At 34.6% G+C, this 14,421-nt stretch overlaps 2 protein-coding genes across 2 annotated transcripts; one reads left to right on the forward strand and one right to left on the reverse strand.

Annotated features, from left to right (window-relative positions):
* Nucleotides 1-904: 904 nt before the first annotated feature.
* Nucleotides 905-10,111, forward strand: LOC127864528 (uncharacterized). Its single transcript, XM_052404191.1, has 8 exons — nt 905-1,453; nt 4,181-4,312; nt 4,858-5,060; nt 5,788-6,310; nt 6,380-6,539; nt 6,802-6,973; nt 8,377-8,525; nt 9,004-10,111. Exons 1-8 carry the CDS (start codon nt 1,052-1,054, stop codon nt 9,177-9,179), a joined length of 1,917 nt encoding a protein of 638 aa, XP_052260151.1. The 5' UTR covers nt 905-1,051; the 3' UTR covers nt 9,180-10,111.
* LOC127864534 (uncharacterized) lies at nt 9,355-10,689 on the reverse strand. The gene is made up of 3 exons (XM_052404203.1): nt 10,549-10,689; nt 10,112-10,296; nt 9,355-9,517 (listed from the first exon to the last, which is right to left on the reverse strand). Exons 1-3 carry the CDS (start codon nt 10,687-10,689, stop codon nt 9,355-9,357), a joined length of 489 nt encoding a protein of 162 aa, XP_052260163.1.
* Between the last annotated feature and the right edge of the window lie 3,732 nt (nt 10,690-14,421).

Consider the following 14,421-nt stretch of genomic DNA (forward strand, 5'->3'; position numbering starts at 1 on the left):
CACTCTATCTGCACACGATATGGTGTGCAACATGAACATGTACACCTGAAAATAAAAGAAATACGTCGAATTGCAATACAAACATTCCTTCCTATTCAGAACAGGTTCAAGTATTCGTTCTAATTTATAATAATTAGACCATACAACCTAGTCATATTCAACAAGCTTGTACTGTAGAATAACAAAGAATTATTAATTTATTTTTTTTGCCGACACCTGCATGTAACAAAATTATATATTTACCAATCCGTATTCCCAACACGATGGTCGTCTTGGGCATCGGCAAAATTGTCCTCGCTGCCCGAGTCAGAATCAGAAAAATCTGATTGACTGTCACTAAATTCTGGCTCATACATATACGGTTGAACGGAAAACTCATCGTAATCGCTATCATCTTCCATTTTTCAACAATTTTTTAACTAAAGTTGCACGATATAATACATCCGAAGCCATTTATAATGCCGGCTCGTAATTGAGTCGTTATTGAGTGCCAGTGACGTCACTTCCGGTTTGAATGAAAATGGCGAGAACATCGGAATGTGTGAAAAATCGCGACTTTGTTCTATTCGTTCTCGCTAATAACACCGTATTTGAAATGAAGTGAGGTGCGAAATAGTTTAGATATGCACTTAATTCGATAAATAAAGGTGTTTTACGGGTTTTTAAAACCGCGGCAGGTGAACTTTAAAGGTGAACTGTCGATTTTATAACGAAAAATGCATTTTTATAAATATGTATATTCTAAAACGAGTGGTATCATCAAGAGCTATGGCAAAAAATATTACGATACTAAAAAACGATGTTTTTGTTTTGCGTAAACCGCCCGGGTATTTCCGCCACCTATTTCGGTTGTGACGTCACTGGCACTCAACGCGCATTACTCGGAAATTCGTCCATTGTTATTACGAATCGAAGCGTGAACACTTCGCGCTTAATGTCAAATTTGACACTCAATAGATCTATCACGTTAGCACAATACAATTCTTTTACACAAGTTTTATTGAAATCGTGTGCTTTTTCTGGGTTTTTTGCATGACAATCGTTATTCGATATGGTTCAGTGTGTTGCTTTCGGGTGCAAAGAACGCGAGGAAAAGGGAAAGAAGGGTTTTTTCCGTTTTCCGAAGGATGATGTTACTTGTAAGAAATGGATAAAGGCAGTCAATTCCAGGAGAGTAATCGATGGGAGACTGGTTGATTTCAAACCGAGTAAGGCAGCTAGATTGTGCTTGAAACATTTTGACGACAGTTGTTTTTTTCATCCTCCAAGTGTTATGGCTAGTGTTGGAATGGAGTTAAAGCTCAAGCTCAAAGCTGGTGCAATTCCAACGATATTTCCGGAAACAGAGGCATACAAAGCTTCAAAGAAAGCTCCACTAAATCCCAACGACCTTGGACCAGGGAAGCACAACCGAGCGAAGTATGGCGCCTATTCTAAAAGGAACCAGAAACCGGTAATTATGTTTCTAATGACTAATCTATAATTGTTTATTTTGATATTCACAGTGCTAAATAAATTTAGTCTGATTAGTCAGCATATTATTACAAATGATTTCAAGACATTTGTATTAAAAAATGCGTTGAGATCTGGTTAGAAAATAATGCACAATAGTCTCCGATGCAAGTTTATTTCAAATACTGGTCAGGCTAATACAAAGGAGAGGAAGCTGTACTGTACTGTAGAAATATTGTTTGACCTATAGACTATAGTATTCTCACACATTGTTTTGTCAAACATTTGAATCCGCAAACAACTTATAAGTATTTCTACACAGTATTAACCATGCATTATATTTAAATAAATTATATTTTATCAATAACATAAAGGTGGTCTTATAAGCGCAGTGGTTGATATGTGTCCTCAGCTAGGTGACCTGAGCTCAAGGCCATTTCCTGTATATTGTTGATTAATGTCAGAGCTGTTGATGGTCAACATACAGGATGGATTAGGTTTTTCTGGATAGTGAGCCTTCCACTCAGAACACATCCGCAAAAAAAGGAAATCTTTCTGTACCAAGTAGCTGGAAAATGCTGCTTATATGATAATTCCAATTTCATCCACACTTTAAAAGTCTAGTCAGTTTATAAGGAATGCTGGGGCACACATGGGTTCGATCATGTACAGCCTTATGCCCAGTATGGATATGCCTAATAATTTTTACCTTTTAATATATATTTTTCAAATTTTTTTTATATTTTGTATGCAGGTATGAATTAATGGCTTAGTGACAAACAATTAATTAAAACACTTCTCTTATTAATACGGAAAAATAGGTAAATCAGTGGAACAGCTTTAAAAATGACAAAAACATTCCATTTGATAAATAAATAAGACTAGCTAACTCACCAAAAATATTCAAAGTATAAAAATAATATTGGGCTTATTTCAATTACATTTCCATAAGATAAGAAAGTATGAGAGAATCAAAGTGCTGGTAAAACAATAATTATGTAAACTTTCTGATACTGATATATTGAACAAAATAAAAAAAGTACTGTCTATTACACCGAAGATAAATAGACATTGTAAAAGTAAATTAGAATAGTATTAATAAAAATATTAATAGTATTTACTAACACTATTCAGCATGCTGTATTGAATTATTCAGATAAAAATGTAAATTGAGAAGGGTTTTGTGCATGTACTGTAATTATTTGTACAATTTATTATTTCTTAAATAATGAACAGCTTGGCATTTCTCTAAAATAAAATTCTCTAGATTCAATTAAATATAACAAAGCACATGATTGCTTTCTTAGTTTCTTAAGTTTCAATAATGTCCATGGTTACCAGTCAAATTGACACCAGTTACCAGTGTTGTGTATTAATCCATACAGAACTGCCATCAGTGTCATGGAGTTTATGGCTATTTGGTTGTTGAATAGCGCCTTATCTTTGGATATATCACAAGATTATGGTAGAACACAGTATGGCTTCAAGATAAAAGATTATTCCTAGCCCATTTAAATCAACAAACAATCATAAAATGTATTACTATCAGACCAGTGCCCTAGCTTAGCTAACCAAGGGGTGCAGTTCCAAGTCCCACCCAAGGTTTCACTATGCCCTACACAATGCTCTTGTGTAGATTTTATCATATGATTATAAAGGAAGTTGTATTTATCAATAACTTAATATAAATGTTCAAACTGAAACTAGTTTTATTTATAATAGAAATTGTGTTTTCAATAAACAATCATGTTATTAGAAATATTTACTTAGTAATTAAAATGAAACACATGCTTTTATATTAAAATTATGCAAATGAGATAATATGGCTTTGTGCACTGAAGAGCTCTTTTAAGAATTAGCACCCTTCAATTTCAAAATCCGAAAAGGAAACTGATCAGACTATCCCCACTACCACTAAAAGGCTAATGATTGCAATATATCTGTCGCGTTCTGAGAAAACTAGGCATAATGCCTGTGTGTAAAGTGTCGTCCCATATTAGCCTGTGCAGTCCGCACAGGCTAATTTGGGACAACACTTTCCGTCTTAACAAGATTTTCAGTAAGAAGGGACTTCCTTTAAACAAAAAATACCATTCCAGCGGAAAGTGTCGTCCCTGATTAGTCTGTGCGGACTGCACAGGCTAATCTGGGACAACACTTTATGCACCTGCATTATGCCCAGTTTCTCAGAGTGCGACCAGTGCTCCAGCTAGGCCTAAATAGAAGGGCGCCGCGCCCTGCCCTCCCGAACCTCCGCCCTGCCCCCCCAACCTCCGCCCTGGCCCCCCCCCCTCAAAAATTTTTTTTTTTTTTTTTTTTTTACATATGATAATTCATAAATCTCTTATTACATTGTTATTAGTTTAATCCTAGTTGTAGACATTATATTTGAATGGTTTAATAATAATGGGAATAATACAATTATTTATAAAATATAAATTAACATGCAATAGGAAGCATTCCAGAAACACCCGCGCGCTCGAATGTGCCCTTTTCACAAAATTCTGCGCGTCGAAAGTGCCCTTTTGACAAAATACTGCGCTTCGAAAGTGCCCTTTTGACAAAAAAGCCCCCTGCTCTTTTCAAATCCTAGCTGGAGCACTGGCGACACATATTATTTCAAAGTTCAATAGCATAGTTTGGCTTATATTAAGTGATATAAACATTTGTGTCATTCTGTCATTATTCTGTGTGAATTTATAAAAAGTAACATGACAATTATTTGTAGGACCCATATTCATCATGTGTCGAAGAGCCAGATGTCTGTGAAGAAATGTCTTGTGAACAGTCGCCTGTTCGGATCAGTGATCCTGAATCACATTTTGATAATGTGTATTCGCAGTCATCACAGACATCTGAGGTTCGTAATAATGTCAATTAATAATTAGTTTGATTAACAATCTCCAAACAATGTCAATTATTAATAAGTGTGTTTAATTATTTCCAAACAGCCTTTTTTTATGTGATAGGAGTTACATATTTACATTGGCTTGAAAAAAATCCTCAATTCTTGTGATATAGTTTTTATTCTTTATTTTCTGTTTCTATACATGGGGAAACTTTCTATTTTTTTATGCTCCCAAAGGGTTGCATATAGTTTTTGAACTGTCCATCAGTTCGTCCGTCTGTCAGTCTGTTAGTCCGTCCGAAAACTTTAAAATTGGTCATAACTTTAGCAATATTGAAGATAGCAACTTGATAATTGGCATGCATGTGCATCTTACGGAGCTGCACATTTTGAGTGGTGAAAGGTCGAGGCTATCCTTCAAGGTCAAATGTCAAATATATGCTGTAAAGTGGCGCAGCAGGGGGCATTGTGTATTTCTGAAAAATGCAAAATGTTCATCATTTCAGACGGTTGTATTTCGGCCAACAGAACATAAGGGATTCACTGTCAAACCACAGGGAAAGGACAAAAGTGTTGGGGCCATGCCAGTGATGTCAGATGTGGGGACAGACCCTACCTGTTTTGAGTCGGAGTCATCAGATGCTGAAGATGATGAGATGAATGATGCATATGTTGCTGATGACGCTGATGATGATCCTGAATGGGAGCCAGAAGACGATTCCGATGAGGAATATGAATCAGGCGATGAAGAAAACGTTTGGTAAGTATTTTAAAAACTGCCATAAGTAGAGTGAAAACTTATGTTTAATATATATGTATCCATATAATGATTATTAAGTTGTTATTCTTATTTAACGATGAATATTTTCAATACGATACTTTTATTTTTATATTCCTAAGAAGATATGACACAGTCAATATGTTTGTCTATCTGTTTGCGTGAAACTTCATGCCTCAGTCATCAGGTTGCAATGTGTTGACTGATTTTGAACAAACATGGTACAAACGCTAAATATCATAACTTAAGGCAAGGTTTTGTTCACACTTAGAGGTCAAAGGTCATATATGAATGGAGTCCTGCAAAACTGGAATGTTCGCCATCCGTGCCCAGTACACGAATAAATGAACCAGGATTCTTTTTCTGGAGAAGTACAATGTTTAAAAAAAAATTCTAATCGTAAGGTATTTTAATTTTCATGTCTAGTATTTTCAGATTGAGTTCAGTTATATTTTATCAACATTTTATATTTTGTATTTCTTTGGTATTTCATTGACATCAGTTATTCCTGGTCAAAATGACATCAACCTATTATAATATCAACTGCTTGTGTAAAAAGAAATAATGAAGTTGGACCTAGTAACTAGTGAATAACAATATTATACTGCATGTGGTGTATACATGTATTTCAAAGAAGTATTATCTGTAAACTAAGTTATTACTTACATTTACATTGTCTTAACCTTAATAATGTAGAATGTTTTTTCAGGGTAGACTGCAGTGAGCAGACTGACAGGCCATACTTAGTGTATGAAAGCTGTCTGCTGCCACTACTGTTGATGTGCTCTGTGTGTGGCGACAGATGCACCATCACCAAGAAGTCGACCAGAGGAGGCCAGCTAAGAGTGACAACTATATGTGGCACTGGACATTGGAGAACATGGGACAGTTCACCCAACATATGTGGAACACCACTAATAAACCTGGTAGTGGCAGGGGCCTTGTTTTTTAGTGGTGTCTGCCTGAGGAAATTCGTGAACTGTTTAAGTTTTATAAAAGTTCCCATTCTGTCATACAGGACGTATATGCGTCTTCAATCCATTTACATATTGCCAGCGGTTGACAATGTGTGGAAAAAGACTCAAGCACGCCTTTTTGAGATGCGCACTGGTAAATCGCTACGGCTGGGAGGGGACGCTCGGTGTTGCTCACCTGGACACACGGCAAAGTATGGCTCGTACACTCTCATGGATCTTGAGACTAACCATGTCCTGGATGTACAGCTTGTACAGGTACTTATACTTTATTTTATTTTTTTGGCTGTATAGTTTGTCTTTTAAAAATGAGACTACTCATTCTAGTCAACTTGTACTATATGTAGTGAGGGAAACGGTGACTTGGTTGTTGCAAAGTGGCTTTCAATTGGGAACCATGTTGTGAATCGTCATGATGGCCATGGTGACTTGTTTCCCAGATGTCTTCATGGACCGATAGACAGAAGCAAAAAATGGATAAAGGCTGGTACGGCAAAGTTAAATTTGTTAAAGACATTGTAAAATACAAAATAGATCAACACATAATAACCAGTAGCAACTTTATCAATTTCTTCCTATACACATGCAAAACTAGTAAAGTTACACGTTCCTGAAATAGCAGGGCCTTATTGTTTATATAAGCCCCTTGTGTATTTCCCTCTCTTCTTGATTATTTCTGAAATAACAGTGATAATCGGTGTGTTAGAATTTCATTGCAGAGAAGAAATTATTTTTTTTTTAAATTTCAGGTTCAAAGGCCCATAAAGAGCTCCTCTTAATAACGGAACGAAAGCGTTTCGTGGCAGATATTCGGATGCTGTCACCCACTGAGCAGACATCAGCCTTGGAGGCGCAGCACAAGGTGGTGTGTCAGTTTGCCCCAAAGTTCCTCAGCTTCTCCTATGCAGCAATGAAACAAAGGTAGGAAGGCTCCACATCCGCAAATTGAATATACTGGAATCACCATATAAGTCCATCCGGCAACAAAAATGTGTCAAAAGGGCGATATTTATTTTTTTAATTTTTTCAATTAAGGACACTTGATGGCATTGGTCCTTGTGATATGAAGTTATACATGTGCATTACATTTCATCATACATTGAAAAAGTCAAATGTTGTGTTTCTTTTCAAGTTCGACTTTCTGTAACATTAAGCCACACAGTACCCCATGCTGTGTCTGGTGAAATTCTGTCACTATTCTTACAAACTCTATAATCTATAAGATACAATATGTAAAAATAAACTTATAGGTTTTTGTAAGCTTTTATTGCAACAAATACCTGGTATATAGCTCATTGTATCATTACAAGTGTACATTTTACTCACTGATCCTGTCCCATACCTACATAATATGGGTCTCCTTGGCTTGTGGAAACTGTAACTTCTAAATTTATATTGTATATATATTGACCATAGTTTAATTCTAGTGATATATATCTGACAAAGTAATTGCAATAATCCTTGATGCTGTACTCAATCAAACCTCTGTTGTGTGTCTCAGTTCATATTGTAATTATCCCCCGCCAGAGGCGGAGGGATATTGTTTTGGCGTTGTCTGTCCGTCCGTCCGTCCTTCCGTCTGGCACTTTTGTGTCCGGAGCCATATCTTGGAAGTGCTTTGGCGGATTTCATTAAAACTTGGTATGAGTATATATATGCATAAGAGGATGATGCATGCCAAATGGCATTGTACACCATCTGTTAAAAACAGAGTTATGGCCCTTTGTATCTTGAAAAAATGCTTTTTACTATAGGCACTTTTGTGTCCGGAGCCATATCTTGGAAGTGCTTTGGCGGATTTCATTGAAACTTGGTATGAGTATATATATGCATAAGAGGATGATGCACGCCAAATGGCATTGTACACCATCTGTTAAAAACAGAGTTATGGCCCTTTGTATCTTGAAAATATGCTTTTACTATAGGAACTTTTGTGTCTGGAGCCATATCTTGGAAGTGCTTTGGCGGATTTCATTGAAACTTGGTATGAGTATATATCCCGCGCCAGAGGCTGAGGGATATTGTTTTGGCGTTGTCCGGCTGTCCGTCCGGCTGTCACTTTTGTGTCCGGAGCCATATCTTGGAAGTGCTTTGGCGTATTTCATTGAAACTTCGTATGAGTATATATATGGATAAGAGGATAATGCACGCCAAATGGAATTGTACACCATCTGTTAATAACGGAGTTATGGCCCTTTGTATCTTAAAAAAATGCGTGTTTGAGTGTCAAATATAATACTCTTGTGCCCAGAAGCATATAGGCGGGGGATATCAATTCAACGAATTTGCTTGTTCATTTAAATAATGTTACTTTTATATTGCAGACTACATCTTGCTGCTTTGCATTCTGTGGCAAATGCAAACCGCAAGCAGGCTGAGACCAGACAGGGGGAAAAAAGGTACAGACTCTCCTATCCTAAGTACAAGGCTGGACATCATGTGGTTAAAGCAGTTAAAGAGAATTGCACTTATGGTAATGTATTCATTATGAATTTTATTGTATAAATAATAACCACAGATAGCAATATTGAATTATCTTGTTGAAGAATTTTGTTTTTGCACATAAAAAAAAATACATCACCGCTTACAGAAATCACCTGAACTTGTCCAATATGTTGAAACAAAATTTAGAAATTATGATTATAAAATCTGGTGATTATTCTCAATGTAAAACAACATTAAATGTATTTGCATGTTGAACTCGTTGAGTTTTTAGAATAATCTTGATACAAGTCTCTTTTTCTGAACAGATAGTGAAATTATCTAAAATATCAAAATAAATACATGAGTTTACATGCAATCTTTTATCAAAATGTTTGGGTTCTTAAAGCAATAGATTTCTGTAATACATGGTTGAAGGCAACAATACAAAAAACATTCATTGTTTATTATTCTCTAATAAGAAGGAACAATTTTTCAATAATTATAATTTATTTTAATATAACTTTCAGACTATGTTGATGAACTAATGGCAGAGCTGCTTAGGATGAAAGAGGAGTACAAGAGCGATGCCAATGCAAGGGCTGCCTCTGGCAACATTCTGTTTTCACCGCCACCCCTGTCTTCATCTGCAAACAGAATCCTGAAGTCAGAGGCTGTGCAGAACCATCGTTCGCGATTTAATTAGCGAACAGGGATGGAAATTAGTGGTTGCCCGTTTTGTTGTTGTTATCTATTACTTTTAAAGAAAGTATTGGTTACACATGACACTACATGAACATAGTACTGGGCGCGTTAAGGCTTACGATGGGAAACCAAAAAACCATAGATGGTTGTCCATGTGGGCAACCAACTGTAAAACGTTAGTTTCCATCCCTGGCGAAGCAAAATCCAATGTATGAGTCGGACGGAAATCTCTGGCGAATGGCTGCCACAGCGCATGACGGAAGAGGTCGTCGGTCCTTCTTGCTCAGACGGTGCCATATCCAACGAGCCAGTCTTCTATATGAAATGTATCTGTATACTCTGAAGTTATAAATGTATAAGGATACCATTATGATAAATATTAGTATGTTTATTAAAACAAAGGTACTTTTCAACTTGACAATTACACAAGCCATGCTGTAGCAGATTCTTACTTAAGTTTACAGTTTAACAAACTTACTCAGCTTGAATATAATGGTATATAATATATATTTTACTGAAATTATGTCAGAAATCAGATTTTTTTAGCAACTTCACATCATGTTGTAGCAGGTTGTTATTGTAGTGTTCTTTTGAAAAAATTAAACAGCTTGTATTTATATTTTTAGTTCAAATGTTGAAAAATAATAATGAACTGGCATTTGTAAGTAACCAAAAATCATTGTGTAGCAAATTGATACTTCATTTTACAATTAGATAACCCAGTCATCTTGTATACACGCGTATATTAATGTTGATTAAAATTGTTGTCTTTTTATGTTATTTTTATTATTTGTATCAAAACATATTTACAGTATGAAATACAAATGACAAGTTCACACAAAACATTGTGTTATTTAATGTCTACAGTGTATTTTCTTTACAAACAATCTGTCCTGGTTTCATAAACATTTTTAATAATTAATGACAACTTACTCATGTATTGGTTCTTCATCACCGATGGGACCATTTACATCAAGGAACTCATAAAACGAAACTTCAATGACATCTGGATGGAGACAGTTAGCTTTGAAGCCAGTGTGCTCAGTAATGCATTTTACCCCTGCCTCGTCCATCCTTTCCATCAGCTCTGGGTATTCTGTGCAGCATTTGCACTCTATCTGCACACGATATGGTGTGCAACATGAACATGTACACCTGAAAATAAAAGAAATACGTCGAATTGCAATACAAACATTCCTTCCTATTCAGAACAGGTTCAAGTATTCGTTCTAATTTATAATAATTAGACCATACAACCTAGTCATATTCAACAAGCTTGTACTGTAGAATAACAAAGAATTATTAATTTATTTTTTTTGCCGACACCTGCATGTAACAAAATTATATATTTACCAATCCGTATTCCCAACACGATGGTCGTCTTGGGCATCGGCAAAATTGTCCTCGCTGCCCGAGTCAGAATCAGAAAAATCTGATTGACTGTCACTAAATTCTGGCTCATACATATACGGTTGAACGGAAAACTCATCGTAATCGCTATCATCTTCCATTTTTCAACAATTGTTTAACTAAAGTTGCACGATATAATACATCCGAAGCCATTTATAATGCCGGCTCGTAATTGAGTCGTTATTGAGTGCCAGTGACGTCACTTCCGGTTTGAATGAAAATGGCGAGAACATCGGAATGTGTGAAAAATCGCGACTTTGTTCTATTCGTTCTCGCTAATAACACCGTATTTGAAATGAAGTGAGGTGCGAAATAGTTTAGATATGCACTTAATTCGATAAATAAAGGTGTTTTACGGGTTTTTAAAACCGCGGCAGGTGAACTTTAATTATTGTTTGTCATATATACAGTTTTACTTGTTTTTTTTAAATAGATAACTGTTACTGTATTGTCTTTAAAATTAAATAATTTATTACATTTTCCCCTTTAAGTTAAATTATATCTGAGCTTTTGCTTGTATTGTCAACATTGTAACAAAAGAAGTCATTGCTTTTTATGATTTAAATTTTCATTCAGCAATATGGTTCAAATGTTGTCTGCAAAACAAAAGTAACCGTTGTCTAGATAATGTTCTTAAACTATTAACTAAACAAAAAAAGAAGAAATAGCTTACATGTGGTAGAAATAATTGTGGTAAAAAGGGAAAATTCTCAAAATGAGCAATATTTCTATATCCCACAATTTTTAGAACTGTCTGAAAAAACCTCTTAAAATTAAGTTAGTGTTTGGTAATTAGTAAAAGGTGTCTTTACAAATAAAAAACTGGTATGTTGCTCAATAAATCTTATATTGATTGTATTCAACAATCTTTAATAAACCAACATTCTAATTAGCACCCCAAAACACAGAGGTTTGTTCAAAATAGAAATATCATTTGAAATATATGAATCACCTATGTCATTAGCTCTTAATTATGTAATTTAACGTATAATAAGACTAACAAACAGTGTTGTTAAAAGGGAAATTATATGCTTCTTTCAACTGTAATTTTTAATGAATGTGACATAGGTGGTTTAAATATAATAGATATATGTTGTTTTGAAAAATACATGAAAATAACATGGCTTAAGAGATAAGTGTAAGGCGAAGGAAATTGTTATTCACTGGTTTCATCATTAATAAGTTTCAAAACAATATCTAATACTGGTAAAATGTTTGCAGAAAATATTTTGACAAAAAAATCCCAATGACCTATATTACCTATATTACCAAGTTACATTAACCCTTAAAGCGCTGGAGCCGAATTTTAAAGGCCTTTGCAAACAGTTTGGATCCAGATGAGACGCCACAGAACGTGGCGTCTCATCTGGATCCAAACTGTTTGCTATTCTGATAGTATTCTTTGAAAAAAAATGAAGAAAATGCTTATTTTAGAAATTCAGCAGACGACATTTTAGCAGAAGACAAATTACCCAGCTTGCAAAGGGTTAAGAAAATAGTAAAAAACCATTGAGAGGATTAATTAAAAACTGTGACATTCCAGTTTGTTATACAAAAATGGAACTTGAATTCTTTAATATTGACTGGAAAAATGTTCATGCACTCTTGATTAATCTAACTAAGGGAATATAGATCAGATGGCGCCAGTAACATTTGCATATAAATGATGCAAGGAAGATCATTTGGAGGAGTCAAAAGTGACACAGTTACACAATGCTTCCTCTATAAGCAGGAGTCTGCTTCAATGGAAATCGCTGGGTTTTACATATTCATCTTAAATATCAGGAGATAATACAAATCCAAAAATGAATGATAAAATAGTGTAACTAGAGATATATCTTTTATTGAAAATTAGAAGCCCTACAAAGCATGGATTTGTAAATAGCATGAGACACAGGTTTGAAATGTACAATAAACAATTAAAGCAGATGAAACATTATGTGTCTGGTCCGTTTGTTATAATATTTACTGATGTCTCCCATGATGTCATAACACATAATAACGCATAATATACATATTCTTTATTTCAAGTATTGTGTAAAACCTGCATTATCAGTTTATATTACACAAAGTAATTCAGCATGTGCTAGTTAGTTTTCTTATGTGCAACATTTTATTGATAAATGCTATACATTCTTATATTTAAAATTAATTTTGTTTGTATGTTAAAGATAGTTTATTTTGTACAATCCTTGAAAATTAGAATTGTACAATAATGTATGTAGACAAGTATATTTATGTACCGTACCAATCAAGAAGCTGTACATGAAATGCATTGTATATAAAATGCAAAACTAATGTATGAAATTCATATTGTTATATATGCTATGCTTGTATGTTGGTAATTTTCTACAGAGAAAACAAAATTTCGCACACATTAAACAAAATTACTTTCATGTTCATTTTATTGCAAAATGCTGTAACCCTTCACCAAATGACACATTTTAACCGTCCCAAATTTTAAGAGGATGCAGATGGCAAATGAAATTGAAATAAATGAGGTAATCCTCTAATACCTTCTTATAACTCGTTCTATATACTCCTCGTGCCATCAAAGATTGGAGACTATAAGGGATGAGTCCAATTCTGATATAGAAAGGGTTTTACTTGGTGTTTATCCATAATAATAATGATTTTAACTATTATTTACATAGACACATTTCAAGAGTCTACAAAACATTGTCACAATGAAGTAGCATAAACTCCATTATGGTGAATAGAATATAGATTGTTGATAATAGTAAAGTGAAAATTTCTGAGTTTCAACCGTGTATCGAACCCAGGTCTTCGAGTTGTAACCAGAAACTCTAACCGCGTCGCTTAAAGGCTAGCTCAACAGAAAGGCTGTTGGAACTGGAAGTTACCTTATTACACTTCAATAGAAGATATTTTTTTACAACACTTTATTTCCCTCCTTTATTAATGTCAACATTTTTGACTGTTTAAGTGGGTCGCTAGAAGTATATAATAACATCAAAATAATTGTTTTCTTGTAGATTGGCATATCCTTCTTCCAAACAAGATGTTTGTTTGTTGAAATAACAATTATCTGTCCCTATTCATGTTATAATTCATCATGATCTAAGACAGACAATGTTTTAAAGTTTTGGAGGGGGCTGTACAAATTATTTTTTCATGCTGTTGTAAAATTCTTTGATGGCGTAAATTCTCATTTTCAAAGATTCTTAAGGTCGACAAATCGAGTTTGGCACATTACCGTATAGGAAGTGGTTCCAACAAACGTGTGTATAAAACATTGGAATCAAATTCTTCCGGCTATTTGCTCTTACCCAGTCTTTTTTGTATATTAGTCCTTTGGTAATTTTTTTTCCCAGAAAATTTCTGACTCTGCTAATAAAATTGTGACATTCAAAGATGCAGCAGTAGTATTTTGCCACTGTTCATACTGACACCGGAAGTACGTATACCGTCCCGCACAAACGACAACTCTGTCAACACGGAATTATGAAAATCCGGAATTACTGACGTCATCAAGACAAAAAAAAAAGCCGACGTTTCAACGCAAAATACAACCCAAAACATTGCGATTCTGATTTCTTATGAATTTACTTGAACAACTAAGGCTTTTAAGCACGCATTTGCGAGATCGCAAACACCTGATAGTAACACAGCATTAACAAATTGATCACTCTTCTGAAAAATGCATGTTTAAAACTTTAGTATAATAATCTTATATTTACACTAATTAACTTCTATACACAGCTGTTACATATTTATTACTCACGATAAGAGTACAGAATATTTATTTAAATTAGTGTTTTGCGGACACCTACTTTGCTTTTTCTTAAGGTTACAATGCAAGATACCACTCG

The sequence above is a fragment of the Dreissena polymorpha genome, chromosome 1, assembly GCF_020536995.1.
Source record: "Dreissena polymorpha isolate Duluth1 chromosome 1, UMN_Dpol_1.0, whole genome shotgun sequence".
Taxonomy (NCBI): Eukaryota; Metazoa; Mollusca; class Bivalvia; order Myida; family Dreissenidae; genus Dreissena; species Dreissena polymorpha.

What these genes read in the sequence shown, in the direction of transcription:
- LOC127864528 (XM_052404191.1), top strand. Translation starts at nt 1,052, where the DNA reads ATGGTTCAGTGTGTTGCTTTCGGGTGCAAAGAACGCGAGGAAAAGGGA. An exon ending in CTAAAAGGAACCAGAAACCG is followed by an intron (nt 1,454 to 4,180) that starts GTAATTATGTTT and finishes AATTATTTGTAG; the next exon opens with GACCCATATTCATCATGTGT. An exon ending in TGGATGTACAGCTTGTACAG is followed by an intron (nt 6,311 to 6,379) that starts GTACTTATACTT and finishes TACTCATTCTAG; the next exon opens with TCAACTTGTACTATATGTAG.
- LOC127864534 (XM_052404203.1), bottom strand. Translation starts at nt 10,689, where the DNA reads ATGGAAGATGATAGCGATTACGATGAGTTTTCCGTTCAACCGTATATG. An exon ending in ATGCCCAAGACGACCATCGT is followed by an intron (nt 10,297 to 10,548) that starts GTTGGGAATACG and finishes TATCGTGTGCAG; the next exon opens with ATAGAGTGCAAATGCTGCAC. An exon ending in GATGAAGAACCAATACATGA is followed by an intron (nt 9,518 to 10,111) that starts GTAAGTTGTCAT and finishes TTATAACTTCAG; the next exon opens with AGTATACAGATACATTTCAT.